The sequence below is a fragment of the Sturnira hondurensis genome, unplaced genomic scaffold (genome assembly GCF_014824575.4).
Source record: "Sturnira hondurensis isolate 20B ecotype Veracruz unplaced genomic scaffold, ASM1482457v3 Scaffold0006413, whole genome shotgun sequence".
Classification (NCBI taxonomy): Eukaryota; Metazoa; Chordata; class Mammalia; order Chiroptera; family Phyllostomidae; genus Sturnira; species Sturnira hondurensis.
This window is the reverse complement of record NW_028079044.1, coordinates 5263307-5283216: the sequence shown is the minus strand read 5'-3', so window position 1 is coordinate 5283216 and position 19910 is coordinate 5263307. Positions and strand designations below refer to the sequence as shown.

General features: G+C 40.1%; 1 protein-coding gene across 6 annotated transcripts in view; it reads right to left on the bottom strand.

Moving 5' to 3' along the window:
- CIMIP6 (ciliary microtubule inner protein 6) overlaps positions 1 to 19910 on the bottom strand; it is a 42329-nt gene that overhangs the window by 8404 nt on the left and 14015 nt on the right. For 2 of the 6 annotated variants that reach the window (XR_005066756.1, XM_037047908.1), the window contains exons 4-5: positions 5539 to 5654; positions 4399 to 4791 (exon numbers count right to left, since the gene is read on the bottom strand). Coding sequence is in view for 4 of the 6 variants with exons in the window: in XM_037047908.1 (XP_036903803.1) it covers positions 4432 to 4791; positions 5539 to 5654 (476 nt within the window). In the remaining 2 variants the exon portion in view is untranslated. Of the gene's footprint in view, positions 1 to 701; positions 2552 to 4398; positions 4792 to 5538; positions 5655 to 19910 lie in introns of those variants that run through there. The other 4 variants (XM_037047912.1, XM_037047910.1, XR_005066757.1 and 1 more) reach the window with 3 other exon arrangements.

Sequence of the window (19910 nt, the reverse complement as noted above, 5' to 3'; positions counted from 1 at the left end):
TCACCTCTTGTTCACCACTTTAGTGTTTTCTTCATTTCTGGCACTCAAGGATTTCAGTTTCTTATTTTAGTGCTTGCTTGTGCATTTTGAACGTTTTTGTTATATTTTAATGATCAGTTGTCTGTGTTAGGAATGACAGGTGCTTCCCAAATGTATTTAGTCCTTTATCATGTTAAGAAGTATAACAAGGAACAACTTAAATCCCTAAAAGCAGTAAAATGATAATGTCTCAATAAAAGTGTTGGAATTATTTTCCTGATACTTCTTATACTGGCCTTGCCTTTTCATTTATAATAGGCCAGCCCTGTCCCATTGGTTGACATTTGGAAATACAAGTAAATTGGACTAGGCATTGAGAAGGTAAGGTTCTGGTCCTGGTTTTACTGCTTGCTAGCTGCAAACTTGGGGAAGTCACTGAAGTTCTCTGAGTCCATGTTTACTATATAATTGGGATATTATTATTTGCTCTGTTCATAGGCTTATTACAAGGATCAAAAGAGATAGATAACAGATTTGAAAATGGTTTAAAGCTTAAAACATTACACAAATTTATGGTACTAGTAATAGCCATGTTAAAGGTTGAAAACCATTAGCACGTTCATTAAGGTATTCTTAAAAATATTAAATTAAATGAAAGATCGTGTTTTTTGTTTGGTTTGGTAAGCTGAAAAAAATTCTGTATCTTGGTAAAGCTATTATTCTATTAAAATACCTAATAAGGGAATTACTGTACTTGAAAAACATTTTTCTCGTGCAATTTAAGAGCACTGTCTGTACTGACAGGCCATTATAACTTCAATGGACTGTGAAGTTCATCATAGAGAGAGACCCTCAGCAGTTAAAAACAGAGACTTGAACCTGGAAGTCATCATCGCATTTTGTTGTTATGTGTTTTCTCAAACAATGGATACTGAAAGTTTTATTACTATTTTGTGAGAGACCATAAATATTTTTTTAATGCAGAAAAGATGTCCTTTTTTTTGAAGATGTTGAGAACCACCAACGGAGCCCGTGGTAGTGGCTCACTAACTAGGCTCTTTGGTGCCAGATCCTTTCTCTCTCACTCAAACATATTCTCTGAGAAAAAGGTCAGTTCTCGGTGATGTTTGCCAGTAAACTGTGAGGCCTGCTGCAGAGATTTACTCACTGACGGTGGAAGTATGAAGTTTGCAAACGATTTACTTAAAAGGAAACTAGAGATTGACTCAAAATGGCAGGCAGATACATCTACTGCTTATTGCCCACTAAATCCCAGGAAAATACCTATGGATAGATAAAGATAATAAAAGAGTTTAGTAGCATTGAGAATCAGGGAAACTTACTATCAGACGAAATGCATTTTTAACTAATTAAATAGTCATTACAAGAACAAATGAGGGCAGGAACAAAACTAAAGGAAACGACATCTGACCTGTGCAGAGATGGCTGCCGTGGAAGTGGCCTCAGGAACTGTGAGCTGAGAGTCAATGGGTATCTCGAAGTAGAAGGGACTCGGGGCACTTATCAATTTGAGAAATTAGGGAACAGCATGTGGAGCAGCAAATCAGTCATCCCCTCCCGGTGCTGCTTGTGTGGAGCACTGGGCAACCCTGGTGGGAACGGAATCATCTCTGGGTCTGAAAAAGCAAGGCGGTGCCTGGGTTGCTGGGACCTCCAGGAGGACCAGAGACCCCATCAGACAAATCGTCCTCAGGTCCCGTCTGACAGCATATCGCAACCCCGTCCCAAAGTCAGGCTGTAATGGACAGAAACAGCTTGTGCTGATGGGGATCTCGAAATCTCGTAATCAAAGAAGAGTATACAACCAAGAATCACTGAACATTGAAGAAAAAGGTACAATACTAAGAAAGTGAGACATTGCACCAAACAAATAAAACTTAATAGACTTAAGAGAGGAAACAAAAGACTTACAATATTCTAAGGGGTTAAGAGAGGCTGTCATATCTATATTATAGGAAGGGCCTTATGTATTTAAGAAGCATGCACAGATCTTGGAAATTAAAATAGAATACTAAAATTTTATAAATTTCAATAGATGGCCTGGCATAGTAATGGACATGGCTAGAAAGAAAATTAGTAGGAAGTTAGTGTCAAGGGGTTGTTGCATTATTTAGTGGTAAAGTACCAGGAGAAGGATAATGAGAGAAAAGTTAAGAGGCATAGAAGATAAATCCCAGTTTTCCACCATTCAGCCAGTAGCTGTTCAAGAAGGAAAGAAGAGAGAGAATGGAAAGGATGGAAATAACTGAAAAGGCTGGAGAATAAAATTTTCCAGAGTGGGAGAAAGACAAGAATCTTCAAATTGCACGTTTGAATTCCTCCACTTTTGAGGTTTGAATCATCCTCTTGGTTGGATTGCAAACTCTTGCTCTGCTTGATCTTCTCTCTGGGATTTGTAATTTTCGTTTGTAATTTTGTGTGTGACCTTCTCTTTAATAGGCACTGTTTCTTCTGCGCGTTATGGAAATAGAGTTTCACAGTTGTATCGTCGAGCACCTTAGTGTCATCACCAGCAGGATTTTCATGTTGATTTTGTGTCCACTGAGATGTCCTGCACATAAACTCAAATTCCAAACTGGAACATGGCACGACCTGGAGACTGTGCTTTCTAACAAAAAGTTTATTCACCGACTATAGTTCCAGGCAGAGGCAGACTTCCTTGCTGTCTGCCTGGTTGTGTGAGTGGAGTTCTTCTAGTCTGCCTTGTACCTATCTAATGGTCAGCTACTGGAGGGATCTAGCTTCACGCAGGTTTCAATCTCAACTCTCTACTTTGGATGTCATAAGTTCCCACTGATGTTCCAGTGAAGATTAAAATCCAAATCCCTAGCTTTTAAGACCTCTCTCCCAATCTGCTAACAACTGTTACACCCTTTCTACACATGCACCAAAGTTTGCATTCTTATAGCTCCAATTATGGAGTGTATACTATGGAATACTATGCAGGCATTGAAATAATAAGGTGGTCTACATGTATTCACAGGGAAAGCTCTTCAAGGTATATGGTGATATACAAATAAGTTATCTATTTTGGAACATGAGGACTTCTCTGTTTTGTAAGCTTGGCTATGTATTTGTTGTTTCTCCCTGCCCCACCCCAGTACTTCAAGGTGTTTGTAATGAAAGGGGTTCACTGTTAACCTGTTATGTAAGAACTGGATGACCCCAACACGCAAATGTATAATAATGGTATTTGTTTGCCACCTGTTAAAATTTCTGTAGTGGAGGAAAAAGAGATATAGGTACACCTGTAGTCTTATTGACAGTACGAACAATAGTGTGCAACTGGTATATTTCTGTGGACATTTGGGAGGGCTTGTAAATACTCTTTTGGCAGCAAAGGGATCCTTCACCTACTTCTACCTGTGTGCAACATATAGTTTCTCATAGATGCATTCTGGCACTCCACATGTACCAAACAGAATAGCTGGTAGAATTAACCACACTCAACTCACCCAAAAAATCAAAGGTTGAGTCACTGCCAGAAATGATCTGAGTAATATAGAACACAATTTAGAAAATATTTTGATATTTTAAGTAGCCATATGTCTTTGGACTGAGTGTGTGTATAAGCATGTGTGTTTTTTACTGGAAGAGATGTCCTAAGATTTTCACACTCTTAATTACATATAGAGGGATTCAGAGTTTTAGAATAAGGAGGAAATGTTAAATTTACAGAAGAACATTCTCCTTAAATTGAAAGTTAATTATAGTAATAGTAATGATGTGATTACATGGGTCACTGATAGATCAGTGTGCATAATCTCTTGCTCAATAAACTCACTATCATTCTAATTTTACAGGTGAGGAAACCGAAGTTTAGACCGGTTAAGTAATTTACCCAAGGTCACACCTGTCATACATGGCAGAGCCGAAATTTCAATCCAGGTTTGTTTGATTCCAGAGGCATAACTTGTGACTGTCTAAAGGGCCTGTCTCCTAAAAGGTTAATAATATTTATTCATAAATAAACATTTGCCAGCCAAACCCTGACTGGTATGGCTCAGTCAGCTGGATGTCATCCCACAAAACAACAAGTCTCTGGGATTCCTGGTCGGGGCATGGGCCGGGACTGCAGGTTTGTTCCCAGTCAGGGTGCCTATGAGAAGCAACCAATTGATATTTCTTGCATTGCTGTTTCTCTCCCTCTCTTCCTGCCACCCTTTCTCCCTCTCTAAAAATAAGTAAAATCTTTAAAAAATAGTATGCCATAAAAATATGTCTCATAATCCACAACCCACTGGAGACCACTCTTAAAATTTTGGTATGTTGCAACTGTCTCTTTTTTATATTCCCATTTATGTAAATTGTATGTTTTGAGGTTACTGTTAAGAGAAAAAGCAAATGCAAGGGCCTATATGATAACTGTGAAATTTCTCTGCATTCCCAGGATTGTACCTTTATCTGAAGAAGATAATTTATCCCAACGTTTTATTGGTGGACTTGAGGGATTGCGCCTGGTGATTTCAAACCACTGCAGCTGCTGGAAAGACATGTACAATCGTCTGCAATCTTCTCCCTCCTCTCAGGGCTTCTGGGGCGGGCCTTGGCTGCCTCTCTGACGCCTGTTTCTGATAAGAGAGTTTTAGTCTCTAACAGCTCTTGGGGATTTTGTCGGCAGGGGCAGAGACCTGGTGAGATCATTCTACTTTCTGCTGAATTTCCTTTCTCTGTTGTTTTGGACTGTTCTGATGAGCATGACCCTGGAGCATTCAGTAATACCTCTGTTCCCTTAGGGACTCTTCGCCTACTCCCTGGTTTTATCTCTCTCTGAATGAAGACTCCATGTCGCTGGAAAGGAAAACAAAGTTGACATTAACCAGGGAGCACAAGTTGCTGGAAATACAAATGAGTTCATACGTTAGATCAAGACCTGGTGATTCAGGCACTTAGGTCTCTGCTTCTTCACCGGCTGTTACCTTAGTCCGTGATATTTACGGGTGAACCTTTCAAACGAATTATAAAGTAGGGTGCACCACAAAATGAACAGGAAGGGAAAAGCAGAAAGAGACGCAGTGTCTCACTATCTCACATTCTCGACTCTGCTGTCATATGTGCTGTGTGAGACTATCCCCATCAATGTTCATGTCTTCCTGTCTGGGTTGTGCAATGGATACAATAGAAACTCAGTCCACAGACCTGAGGACTGATGAGTGCATCCCAAATGTCCATGAGTTCCAACAAAGGACTTAGTTACAGTGAAACATGAAAACAAACATTTGTAGCTGGGAAAAACCCAGCAGTTGACTATTGCATTTCATCAAACCGCGGCTTTGCTCGTATTGAAAGTGAATGATTTTAATCATTTAAACCACATTCCAAATGCTGTGATCCAAAATTGGGATCCAAAATTAAGGAAAATCATTCCTTAGTTTTAACTATGACGTGGTTGAGATTTTGTCCTACTAGTAACCACGTTAACTTGTTTAAATAGACTTTGAGAAAGGTGATTATGGTCTGAAAAGGCTTAAATTTAGTTCTCATGTAAATACATCCCTTCCTAAAGTATTAAATAATTGATTCTAAATACGGTCTCACCTTGCCCCTGATAGGCTCATTGGGAGTTTTCCGGGCATCATATTGATGTATAAAAGAGATGCATTCTGTAAAATCCTTTTGAAGTTCTGCAGATGCATCAGGACAGGCAAGTGGAACTAAGAAAAAAATGAGATTTGTGAAGTCTGGGCAAAAATTACATTTGTGGGTGGATGTAAAATCAGCATTCATAATATTCATGCTTCATCAAAAAGTGCTAATAAAACTAAGTTCCTCTAAGCATGCAAGTCACTTACATATATCTAAATAATAAATGCAATGGATTCAGCATTCTTTCTCTATGAAAGGAACTAAATTAAACCCATCAGATTAGCCCCACATGTGCAATTACTAGGCATTTAAAAAACTAATATTAATGCTTTAAAAATCTGTTAGGTATACTTCTTGCACAGATACTAACCAAAGATTTCAGAAAAGCATAAGTACAATATATTTTTCAAGTTAGTTTTACTCCTGGAAAGGCTATGAAAATTGTATGCACATGCTGTTCCCAGCTAACACCAACAGAATGAACTGGAAGACCCTGGGGCTACTGCAGTTGAAAAGCTAATTTTTTTCATTTCTCACTGACAGGAGCTCAGAAAAATTTGTAAGAGTATTAAACCAAGACTTTTAAATAATCAACCTGGGTGATGGGAAAATAGGTATTTTTATATTGGTCTCTCTATACTCTATATTTAGTATTTTAAGTAATCTTTAAAGATTTTATTTAGTTTTAGATAGAGGAAAAGGGAAAGAGAAAGGGACAGAGAGTAACACTGATGTGCAAGAGAAACATTAATTGGTTGCCTCTTGCACATCCCCAACCGGGAACCTGGCCTGTAACCCTGGCACGTGCCCTGATGGGAAATCGAATTGGGACCTCTTAGTTTGTGGGATGACGTTCAGAACTAGTATTTTAAATAATTTTGAAAACTCACTTTATTTTTAGCATACAAGGTTATGTAAGAAGTCAGGATAATCCCCAATTTAGTGGCATAAAATTCTATCAAGCCAAAATTTGAAAATTCCCCATTTTATAAAAAATATGTACACAACCCCTGGCTGGTGTGGCTTGGTGGAGTGCCAGCCTGCAAATCAAGGGGTCAATGGTTCAATTTCCTGCCTAGGGCACATGCCTGCCTTGTCAGCCGGGTCTCCAGTTGGGGACGCATGAGAGGTGGCCTCGCCTTGACATTTCTCTCCCTCTCTTTCTCCCTCCCTTCCTCTCTCTAAAAAATAAATAAAATCTTTAAAAAATATATGTACATAAGACCTGTACACCTACCATATCTATAAAGTGATAAGAAACTGGCAAGAGTGGTTTTGTATGGAGAGAGAGTTCGCTGACTGAATGATAGAGGTAGATTCACTTTCACTGTTATATCCTATTATAACATTTGAGTTTTGTACTGTGTATATGAATTAACTGTTAAATGTAAGATTAAAAAATTTTAAATCATGTCTTTAAAATTTGGGAGGATATATACATGAAGGAAAAATATGTTGGCAAATGCACATTAAGCATTCATCAATATTCAACTATTGATATAAACTAATGTTAGCAAAAATGATGAGTGTTCAAATATATTACCTCATATGAAATGACAGTGTTTTCCCAGTTGGTAAAAAACAAAATGCTAGTTGATATAACATGTTCTTGATTTCTAATTGAGATCAGATATTCAAAACTCATTTCCTACTTAATCATTACCTTTCTTTTCAGATTTTTTAGCACACAAAAGAACAATAGGTGCCAAAGATTTACTAGAAATTTGTGGAAAATTATAATGTTGAAAATTCTAACCATAACTACTTTTTCCCATCAATTGGGAAGAAGACTCCCAGTTTCTGGGTGAATGCCTTGGTCCAGCTCACAGAACATCAGTGTTTTCAGAAACACAGTTTGACAACTTCTTAAGTAACATAAAGCAGCTCTGCACTGAGGTGTGAATCAGGAACAGTTAATGAAGTCCCCAAGCCCAGGCTCTGGGGTAAGACAGACATGCTTTCCCATGCAGCTTCACCACATTTCCTAGCTATGTGACTGGGAACAAAATCATTGAACTTCACTGAGATTCAATTCCATCCTTTTGAAAAATAGGAATAGAAGTGATTTGCTTTCAGAATTGTGAGGATTAAAGACAAAGTCTCTAGGACACTGGGGCCAGAGTCAAGGACAGAGTCAGGACACTGGGGGCCGGCTCTCCCGTGTCCTGTTGAAAGGGGAAACTATGGAAGGGAGAAGCATGAACCTGAGGAACTACCCAAATCTGTGAGGCGTTAGTGACCTGCTATAAAGGTTGGTGGCAGCTTGCAGGAGGGTAGGGAGGTTAGGTGCAGCCAACAGAGAATAGGTTGGGGAAAGCTTTTGAAATCTGCTCTGGACTTTCCCGCACATTGCCTTGGGGCAATCACTGCTTGCTGCAGGGCTACAGAAACTGGCAGAAACGGTCTAGCCATCTGTTGTCAATTCAGTAACATCAGAATGCACAGAAGTCCCTTCGGGTAAGAAGTCCCTTTGGGAAAAAAGGGTGTGTGCTGCCCCTTCAGGGGTTTCCTCCACCATTCCCCTAGCAACCGTCAGTGCTGGGGGGTGAAAAATGCCAAGAGACGTCCTTCTCTCAGTGATGCCTCTTTTTAAGAGTGTAAAGGGGAAAAAACCAGAGTCCTGACTTGATGACTGGTGTAGGGCAGTCACAACAATTGCAGTCATGCAAAATGGTCAGCATGGTTTCCTGGGAACTGATGCTTTCCAGCCCAACCCTTATTCCCTGAAATTCAACGGGAGGCACACAAGCCAGTCCTTGTCTTTAGTCTTTGCCTGCACAGGGCTGCTGATTTCCCTCAGGGAACCTGACCAACAAGGGTGTCCTTTTGGGGTCTCTGGGCCACACTGGAAGAAGAGTTTCTTGGGCCACACATTAAACACACAAACACTAATGAAAACGGAAAAACTGATGAGCAAAAAAAGAGAGGTTTTAAGTAAATTTATGATTTTGTGTTGGGCCTCATTCATAGACAGCCAGGGCTGTGGGCTGGATACCCCAGACTGTAAAAGAAAGACAACAAAATTTAAAATATACACTATGTGAAGCAGTATTACTAGAGTCTGTGTACTAAGAATTAAAATAAGAATAACAAATATCCTCAAAGATATAGAAGGTATTATTATGAAGCAAGAATTAGTCATCATAAAAAAGAATTACTTGAAATATTAGAAATAAAAATAATTAAAATTAAAAAAATGAGATAAACAACAAGATTCATGAAGTAGAAAGTCAGACTAACAAGCTTTCCCAAAAGGCGGCAGGAAAGTATAAAGAAATAAAAATATAAGATAGAAGCTAAGAGACACGGATGGTAGAAGTACCAATGCTAGAATTCAGGAGACCTAGAAGGAGAAATAGAAGGAAATACTTGAAGAAATAATGATGATAACTATCCAAGAATTAAGGTTCAAAACCTCAGACTGAAAGGGCTCACAGATTACCACCCATAGCAGGGCCAGGAGTGAGGCAGGTGGGATGCAAAATTTAAAGGGTGCTTGCATGATCCTGGGAGTGAGAGCCTCCTTAAATTTTGCACCTTAGCCTTCTTACTTGCCTCACTCTCTTCCCAATCCTGCAGGATAGATAAGGAAAAACAGCTAAGACATTTATACAGAAATTTAAGGTCGTAATTCTAAATGTCTTCAAAGAGGAGAGGTAAGTTAGCAACAAAGAAGCAGGTTTATATCGAATTTCAAAACATTGGATATAATGATAACTGATTTAATATGTTTAAAATATTAAAGGGAAAACAACTCTAGGCCTAGAATTATTATATCCAACTAGACTGTCATTTAACTCTGAAGCCACAATAATAAATATTGGGAGGTAAAGAAAGCCTCAAAATATTTTTCCCTAAAACAGTCCTACTTGGAAAAATTCCTAGAGGAAGAACTCAAGAACAGAAATAAATCAAGGAGGGTGCCTGAGGTTTATAGAAGAAAATACATTTTTTGTCTCCTTAAAAAGACAAAGACTAAAGAATAGAAAAATAAGTATCACACCCATAACACTCAGAACTAAAATTCTGCTGTTTAACATATTAATGGAGAGCCTGGTGAATACTATTTAAAAGAGAAAAAAGTAGTATAATTATTGTAAAGGAAAAATAAAAAACTCCTTATTCATAGGTGATTATAATTACCTGAATAGAAAAACCAGTAGAATCAATAAATGATGAGAATAAGGGTGTGGCAAGGTAAGCAGTAAGTGCATAAAAATCAAAAGTATTTTGCTATAATAACAGTAACATACTAGAAAACAAAATGAAAAATAAGATACATTCTCTGTAGGAACAGAATCAATATAGTATAAAGTTTCTAGAAATTAACAAAGAATTCAGAAGATCACCATAGAAAAATATTGTAAAGTTTTAACTTAAACAACAAAAAAGTGGAACTAAATAAATGTTTCATACACTTAGATAGAAGGGAATATAATATGTTACCAAAAAGGTGACAATTTTTCCTAAATTAATCTATATTGTCAATACAACCCATGGAACTGGGTTATATAATGTCAATACAACCCAGTTCCAGCTGGATACTTTGAGGAATGTCATGAATTCCAAAGTTTAAATGGAAAAATAAAGGTCCATAAATAGAGGGGTCAACTCTGAAAAGGAAGAGGAAACAATGGAAACTTTCCCTGCTGGCTATTAAGACAAACAAAAAATCCACATAGTGGAAACATTTCAGTACTGACCAACTGAAATCTAACCTGAGGAACAGAGCTCAGAGACAAACCTGTTTATACAGCGAACCCTAAGATATCATTAAGGAGGTCCCACAAGTCAACGACAGGAGTGTAGATTGTTGAGTAACTGGTGTCCTGAAAACTTCACTCCATGGAAGAAAATGGAAAAGTTCCCCTATTTAATACCACACATAAGGTGGAATCTAGGGTTAAAGACATAGTTGTGGAAGGTAAAATTATAAAGTTAAGAGAAGAAAATATAGGAGAATATTTTTGTGACCAAAGGGTAGGAAAACTCGTCATAAGCCACCAGTGCACAACCCGTAGATGAAAACTTGATAAACTTGATCACATCAAAATTTAGGATTCCTGTTCAATGAACAACACCATGGGCAAAACTGATCGAGAGATAGTAGATTGTAAGTATTTGTAACATGAAAACCTAAAGGAATAGGACTTCGTGCATTTCATTCATTAAAGAGAGCAATTTAAAGATGTTTTCAGACACATGTAAGGAGTGGACTCTCACAGAAAGACTAGACTCTCACAGAAAGAACCATGCGAGGACTTGACAGAGTCCATCACGTTGGTGGCCCCGGTGAACCAGGCATCCCGGTATTCACATCCTTGAACGGTCACCTCCTTGTTAATAGGAACTGGCCTTGTGATTAGTTTTAGTGAATAGGATTTGACAGAAGTAGCCCGGTGCCAGCTCCAGGTATAAGCCTTAAGAAAGCTGTAAAGCTTCTGATTTTTCATTTTTGGGAGTCCCGAGCTACCAAGTAAGAAGTCCAGCTACCCTGCTGGAGAAATCACATGGAGAGACCACAAGGAGATGGAGAGGTCTAATCATTCCAGTGCCCTTATCTGAGTCCAATCCTCAGACAACCTGCCTATTGAATGCAACCACATGAGCATCCACCAGCCATGCAACAGGGTGCAGCATGAGGGGGGCCCCAAAAGGGGGATTTCAAATGGGGTCCAGAACTCAAGGTGTCCAGGAAATATTAGAAAGACATATAAGATGTCCTCACCCCTTTCTCCACACGGAGCAGGGCCATTGAGAGCTGTTTTGTACAGCAACAGATTTGCAGCTAACCTCTGGCATGGTCATTTAACATATCTATAATTGTTAACTTGTTGCAAAGATAGATATGCTAAGTAGCTGTGGCCATGCTCTGAGCCAGGGGGATGGAAGTGACTTCTACCCTAGACATAACTGGATGCAGGTCCCCTGAGTTACAGTGCCTGGGTGAGAGCTTAGAGATGATTGGCTTCATGACATGGGGCCACACCTGCCCAGACTCATGATGCCAGCCCAGTAAACTTGGAATAATACAGGAATGCTGGCAGGTGTAACTGATTGTAGGAGGAGTTGGAAATGGGGGTACAGAGGGAGATTGGTGCTGGGATTTAAACCCAGACATGGCAGCCATTGAGAGAGAGCCACACGGTTTTGGCGGAGTGGGGACCCCTGCAGCTTGGGTGGAGAGAATCACCATGGGGCTTTAGCAGAGAACCACTCCTTGGCTTTGGCAGAGTGGTGACCCCCACCTCCTTGCAGCTTTGGTGGAAAGAAGAGAACCATGTGGCTTTGGCCAGAGTAGGGACCCCTGTAGCTTTGGTAGAAGAGGACAACGTGGCTTTGGGGTGCTCCCTTTGGCCACTTGGCCTGGGAAGCAGGAGAGACTTTCCCAGGAAGAAGGGTGAAAGAACTCTTGCCAGTAAACCATGAGAGGGTACCACATGGCTTTGGATTAATTAGAGATCCTGCCTGGATGGTGGCACAGCTGATGGTGCTGGCAACCTGAGTCACAGGCACCTACTTCTTTTCTGGAGTTACGGTACCCTGAATTAGGGCAAGGGGGAGGAGGAAGCACTGTGGGCGTCTGTGGGTATCCAAAAAGGACTTTGATATTTTGGTGAGGATGTTAGACTTTAAGTCTGTATAGATTTAAAGAAACATTTCCTTTCCTTTTCACAAATCTCTGGCATTGAGAGATGTCTTTCTTAAGGTGGCAGACAATGTGAACCTGGTAGGGGGTCCTTTCAGTAATAGTATATTGTGACCCCTCTGTGGTCTTTGGCCTCTGTTCTGTAACAGCCAGACCGGCTGAAGAACTGCCCAGCTGAGCCCAACTCAGATTGCACAATCATGAGCAAATAAAGTGGTTGTTCTTTTCAGCAACTAAATTTTGGAGTGCTTTATTATTCAGACAACAGATATTTCAGAAGGAGGTCAATTAAATAAATTTAAATGAATCATCTTTTATATAATAGTGATCTAGAACCTCTCAAAATCTCAAAAATAATAGCTTAAAATTTTTTCTTTAGGTGGAGCAATAAAAGGAGAAGAAGGGTAATGTGAGATATTGTAGAAATTCCTTTCCCAGACATTATGCCTGTCAAAATTAGACATAACTGCCATGTTCACTTATGCAAATATACAAGACTTTTAAAGAAGCTCACAGTAGTGAAGAACATCTATGTGAGAAAACATCTCTGGTACTGGCATAAGAACAGACGCGCAGGTCAATGGAACAGAACAGAGAGCCCAGAAATAAACCCATGTCTTTGTGGTCAGTTAATATTTGACAAAGGGGACAGAAGCATAAAATGGAGTAAAAATAGCCTCTTCAACAAATGGTGTTGAGAGATCTGGACAGCTACATACAAAAAAAAATGAAATTTGACCACCAACTTACACCATACACAAAAATAAACCCAAAATGGATAAAAGACTTAAATATAAGTCATGATACCATAAGAGTGCTGGAGAAGAACACTGGCAGGAAAATCTCAGATATTCCATGCAGCAATATTTTCACTGGTATGTCCCCTAGAGCAAGGGATGTAAAGGAAAGAATAAACAAATGGGACTTCATCAAAATAAAAAGCTTATGCACAGCCAAAGAAAACATCAACAAAAGGGGACCAACCATATGAAAAAACATATTTGCAAATGATACCTCAGACAAGGGTTTGATCTCCAAAATATATAAAGAACTCACATGACTCGACACCAGGAAGACAAACAAGCCAATTAAAAAGTGAGCAAAGGACCTAAACAGACATTTCTCCAAGGAGGACATACAGAAGGCCCAGAGACATACGAAAGGATGCTCAGCATCACTAACCATCAGAGAGATGCAAATTAAAACCACAATGAGATACCACTTTACACAGGTCAGAATGGCCATCATTACCAAATCAACAAACAAGTGCTGGTGAGGTTGTGGAGAAAAGGGAACCCTAGTGCACTATTGGTGGTAATGCAGACTGGTGCAGCCACCGTGGAAAGCAGTATGGAATTTCCACAGAAAACTAAAAATGGAACTGCCTTTTGACCCAGCAATTACATTGCTGGGACTATACCCTAAGAACCCTGAAACACCAATCCAAAAGAACCTATGCACCCCAATGTTCATAGCAGCACAATTTATAATAGCCAAGTGCTAGAAGCAATTTAAGTGCCTATCAGTAAATAAGTAGATAAAAAACCTGTGGTACATCTATATGATGAAATACTACGCAGCAGAAAGAAAGAAGGAGCTTCTACCCTTTGCAACAGCATGGATGAAACTGGAGAGCATTATACTAAGTGAAATAAGCCAGGTGGTGAGGGACAAATACCATATGATCTCACCTATAAGTGGAGCCTAATCAACAAAACAAACAAGCAAGCAAAATATAACCAGAGACATTGAAATTAAGAACAAACGTAACCAGAGGGGAGGGGGGAGGAGGATAATGGGAAAAAGAAGGGGAAGGGTTTACAAGGAACATGTGTATAAAGGACCCATGGAAAAGCCAAAGGGGAGAAGGATGGAGGGTGGTAGGTGGTGGTAGGAAAATGGAGACAACTGTACCTGAACAACAATAAAATAAATGTAAAAAATCAAGATTAAAAAAAATCAAAGAAGATATTCAAGTTCTTAGTGGTTACTCTACCTAAGAATTCAAATCAGACCCAAGCTAATTACTTAAAAGAAGCCTTGTTAGTTGAGACTTACAAAAAAATAAGGCAAAGCCTATGAAGAATGTTTGAAATCCACTGTTTCTTAGAAACTTGATCTAATTAAAATAGGAATTTTTCTAAACAAGAATACGACAAATAAGTTGGCATCTAGTGATCTACAGTTTATTAGCAAAGCTGAGATTTACTCCAATACACAACTAACTGCTTGCCTTGAAGGAAACTTAGCCTTTACTCTGAGAAATTTTCTTAACATTTTGTGTGTGTCTACTTAAGAAATATGAGTAATATTTGTCTATTAGAATGCCCATTTCTCTAAATAATATTATTTTGATCTCACATAAAAGATTATTAATGTAAAAATAATAGTACAGGCGAATTTCAAAATATAGTGGAAAAAACCCACAAACTTGAAAATAACTACAGCAAGTAAAATGTTACCCCTTGGTGGAGAAAAAGCAACACAGTCTAAAACCTTATTTTAGAAAATTATTTTTGTCACTGTACCTGAATTTGAAATTCAAAAGAATGTTCAAATATCAAGTAGTTGATAAACAGCCAAAGTTTCATTTCGATACGAAATGCCTCCCTCACAAACTAGATCAGCCTTTCCTGTGTATAAAGTTGCATTACCTAAAACCCAAAGTGATTTCTTATTCTTGCAAAGGACTCAGATACGACGAACCATCATCATTTGTCGGACAGACTGTGCATGGCAGCCAGGAACTGTGGGGTGGTGTAAGGCACAAAGGGCACTTTCACTGTGAACGCAAGATGGCATCGCCGAAATGCTGAGGACCAGGCGTAAGTAAGTGGGCTGATGGAGCAGGATGACCATGAGATGACTTTTAATTGACACTAGTGCACGTTTATATACACATTCTCTTTCTTTTTTTTTCAATGTACGGTTGCCTTTCATGCGTCCCTTGCTGGGAACTGGCCTGCAGGGAACCTGCCTGCAACCCAAGCATGTGCCCTGACTGGGAATCGAACCATGATCCTTGTGGTTCGCAGGCCTGTGCTCAATCCACTGAGCTACACCAATATATACACATTTTCTATGTCCACATGCATAATCTGGCACATAGAGACTAGTTTATATACGTATTTCAAAAATTACATAAAAATATTCTTTTCAAATCATTTTCATCTAATGTACAAATACCATCTAAAATATGAATAAATTGCAGGCCTGTATTGGTGTGCTTGTTAAATTACATTATGACTTTAAAATAATCTGTTGGACAATATGTAATTGTCATTAAACTAGTCAATAAATGTTGCTTGAGTCTGGGCATTGTGCTAGGACCTGGGATACGGTAATGATCTAGGCAATAAGAAATACCAACAAAAGAACAAACAGAGATGGAAGGAGAGGGACAGGAGGAGGGAGAAGAAAGGAGGGTAGGAGAGAAGGCAAGTGGAGGGAGAAAAGAAGATGCCTACACCAGGTTCCCAAAGCTAGAATCTAACTCAATACTTAATTTAGTACAATGCAATAATTAATAGTAATAGCTACCTTTGCTGCTCACTATGTACTAAGCATGGTAGTAGGCACTTTATTTCTCATAACAAACAGTGAAAAGTAACTGGAAGATCTGAAGGAGGAGAGTGGCATCATTTATGTTTTTAAAAGATCCTTCTGATGATGGTGTGGAAAACCAATCACAGAGGAGAAAGGACAGACGCAGGAGAGCAGTGGCTGTACTACATTGGTAAGATTTGGGATATATTTTGAAAATTGAGGTGTCAAGATTTGCTCATGGGACTGCTGGCCAAGATGGAGGTGTAGGTAAACACTGCACCTCCTCGCACTGCACCAAAAGAAGGACAACAATAATTTAAAAAAAAAAACCAGAACTGACTGAAAACTGAACTGTATGGAAGTCCAACAACCAAGGAGCTAAAGAAGACACATTCATCCAGACTAGTAAACGGGGCGGAGACAGGCAGCTGGGTGCAGAGGACTCACGGTAATGGGGCCACTGTCGGACCTCAGGTGAGCAAGGTGGCGGCTGGTGACCCCCAGGGGCTGCCGACTGTGGAGCAGGTTGGTTCACAAGGTGGCTGGCAAACCAGGAGGTCCTACATTCATGTGCAGCTAAACCAGGCAAAACTGGGGAGCAAGACAGGCCACACAACCCAGGGCTCCAGTGCGGGGAAATAAAGCCTCAAAACACCAATTGAAAACACCTGTGGGGATTGAGGTGCTGGGAGAGACTTCCCGCCTCACATGAGAGTTTGTTGGAGAGGCCCACGAACAGACACAATCCCACCCACATAAGACTCAGCACCAGAAGGGCCCAATTTGCTCGTGGGTAGTGGGGGAAATGACTGAAATCTGGCAGAGAGTAGAGCAAGCGGCATTGTTCTCTCTCGGACCCCTTCCCCCCACCCACAGCGTGATAAAGCAGCAACGTGGGCTGCCCTGCCCTGGTGAACACCTAAGGCTCCACCCCTCACTACATAACAGGTGCATCAAGATGAAAAAAATGGCCCAAATGAAAGAATAGATCAAAGCTCCAGAAAAAATACAACCAAGTGACAAAGAGATAGCCAACCTATCAGATACACAGTTCAAAATACTGGTGATCAGGATGCTCACAGAATTGGTCGAATGTGATCACAAATTAGAGGAAAAAAAATGAAGGCTATGCTAAGTGAAATAAAGGAAAATATACAGGGAACCAACAGTGATGGGAAGGAAACTGGGACTCAAATCAATGGAGTGGACCAGAAGGAAGAAAGAAACAACCAATCAGAAAAGAATGAAGAAACAAGAATTCAAAAAAAGGAGGAGAGCCTTAGGAAACTCCAGGACATCTTTAAACCTTCCAACATCCAAATTATAGGTGTACTAGAAGGAGAAGAGGAACAGCAACAAGTGGAAAAGTTATTTGAACAAATAATAAAGGAGAACATCCCCAATCTGGCAAAGGAAATAGACTTCTAGGAAGTCCAGGAAGCTCAGAGAGTCCCAAAGAAGGTGGACCCAAGGACGAACATAGAAAGGCACATCAGAATTACATTAGCCAAGATTAAAATGAAGGAGAGAATCCTAGAAGCAGCCAGAGATAAGGGGACAGTCACCTACAAAGGAGCTCCCATCAGACTGTCAGCGGATTTCTCAAAAGAGACCTTACAGGCAAGAAGGGGCTGGAAAGAAGTGTTCCAAGTCATGAAAGGCAAGGACCTACATCCAAGATTGCTCTAACCAGCAAAGCTTTCATTTAGAATGGAAGGGTAGATAAAGTGCTTCTCAGATAAGGTCAAGTTCAAGGAGTTCATCCTCACCAAGCCCTTACTATATGAAATGTTAAAGGGACTTATTTAAGAAAAAGAAGATAAAAAACATGTATAGTAAAATGACAGCAAACTCACAATTATTAACAACCACGCCTAAAACAAAAACAAACCAAGCGAACGGCTAGAACCACAGAAGTGGAGATCATATGGAGGGTTATCAACAGGGGAGGGGGAGAGAGGGAGAAAAAGTAGAGAATAAGTAGCATAGACTGTAGGTAGAAAATAGATAAGGGGGAGGGCAAGAATAGTATAGGAAATTTAGAAGCCAAAGAACTTATAAGCATGACACATGGACATGAACTAAACGCAGGAAATGTGGGTGGGAGGGGGTATGCAGGGTGGAGGGGAGTGAGGGGGGGAAATGGGACAACTGTAAAGCATAATCAATAAAATATAAAAAAATTGCTGATGGATTGATGTGGAGCATAGGAGTTTTAGAATGACTTCTAGATCAAAACTTGAGTATCTGAAGGAATAGAAGTGGTATTTATTGAGATAGGGAAGGCTAGTGGAGGAAGGTTTGAATGGGGCAAATGAGATTTTCTGTTCCATCCATGCTAAATTTGAAAAGAAGATTAGATATCCAAAAAGAGAAGTAGGTAGGTGGATACATAGTCTTGAAGTTTAGTGAAGAGGCCAGGGCTGGAGCAAAAATTTGTTCTTATATTAGTTCCTTGGACTCTTACTACGCTACTCCTTATTTCATCTGCTTTGGATAGTATCTTGAGTTAAATGATATTAGCACCTTTGTCTTCTCCTTCTCGTCTTGTCACCTGTATATCCACTTTCTTGTCAAAGCTGGTGACATAATTATGTTCTGTAACCATATTCAAGTTTTCTATAATGTGTTTATAGATTGAGGCTAAAAGTTGATACCTGCTAAACAGCATTTACAATACAATTGAATTTTGTTCACTTATGGTCCAAATATTGTTCCAGGACTACATTTCTTTCTCAGCGTCTAATGCCCAGTGCCACTGGAAAAAAAGAATCTAGTGTCCAGGTCAAATAAATCCTCTTTGCTAGGTGAAAAAATTTTATTTCCCCTGAGAACACTGAAGACGTCAACTACATTGTGCTCTTGTCTCAGTGCTGCTTGATTCCATATTAATTCTTATTCCTCAGATGGTGACTTTTTCTCTTTGTGGCATCTTCTTTTTATAATCGTTATTTTGCTATTTCATTATGATATCTAGGTATTTTTTTCTCCTTCATACTTTGAAGCACTCAGTAGATCCTTTTAATGCCCCTTTTATTTTTTTAAATTGTATTTTTCCACTACCATTTATCCCCCTTACGCTCTGCCCCTCCCCCACCCAAACAACCACACTGTCCATGTCCATGAGTCCCTTATTTCCTCTCTTTTATATTGGGTAACTTTCTTACTACTATTCTACAAGCTGTGTAGAGCACTGGTTATTACAGGTATTGGAGTCAGACTGATTTCAAACACCAATTTTTTGCTGTGTATCTTTGGGCAAGTTACTTATATTCTGTGCTTGCTTTTTATCTGAAAAGTGACACTATTAATTGTATTACTATACTATTCCACAGTGTTTGTGTCAGAATCAAATGGGTAAATATTTAGAAAGCTCCATAAAAGTCCCGGCAAATAATACATTCTCAGTGAATGTGTTGTATTGTCACCAGACATCCTTGTGCTGTTCCAGAGCAGCCAGTGGGGTCCTACCACTCACCACCCACAGGCAAAAACTCTGGAGATGGAGTCTGGTAGAAAGGAAAAGGAATCTTCTATTTAAAGTATATACAGTTTGAAATAATGACAGGTTTCTGCCTCAAAGCCCATTTCCTTTAAAAGGACCCAAAGAAAATTACCCTGCCACCCTCTGCCAGCTCAGTTCAAGGTTGCACCAGGAACCTCTCCTCCCAACCAAAGTACCATCTTTTTTATCCTTCGGAGTCTGTGCACCCAGGCCCAGGACCCCTGCCGGCAGGACGCTCTCCTTTTCCTCCTGCTGCTGCTAATCCCACACATTGGTGTGGTGGGTCGGAGGCCCTGCCTGGGCGGGAGCAGGTTGAGCGCAGCGATGGAGGAAGCTGCCCTTGTCTGGAGGATTGTGCGGGCGGCATAGGGGCACTGCCTCCATGCCTTCCTGCAGGGAGAGGCTGTTCTGACAGGCCCATACTGCAGGCAAGGGGGTGGTCACCACTGATGGGACCCCCCATGGAGGAGCGCGCAGGTGATGGATAGGTGGCCACCACTGATGGCTTCCTTCATTCCTCACACAGAGGAGGACTATGGGGCTTGTGGCCTAGCCACACTGCCTCCTAGGACACCCTGGCCCAAACCACCTCACCTCCCCTCTTACAGCCTAGCACCTTCCGTG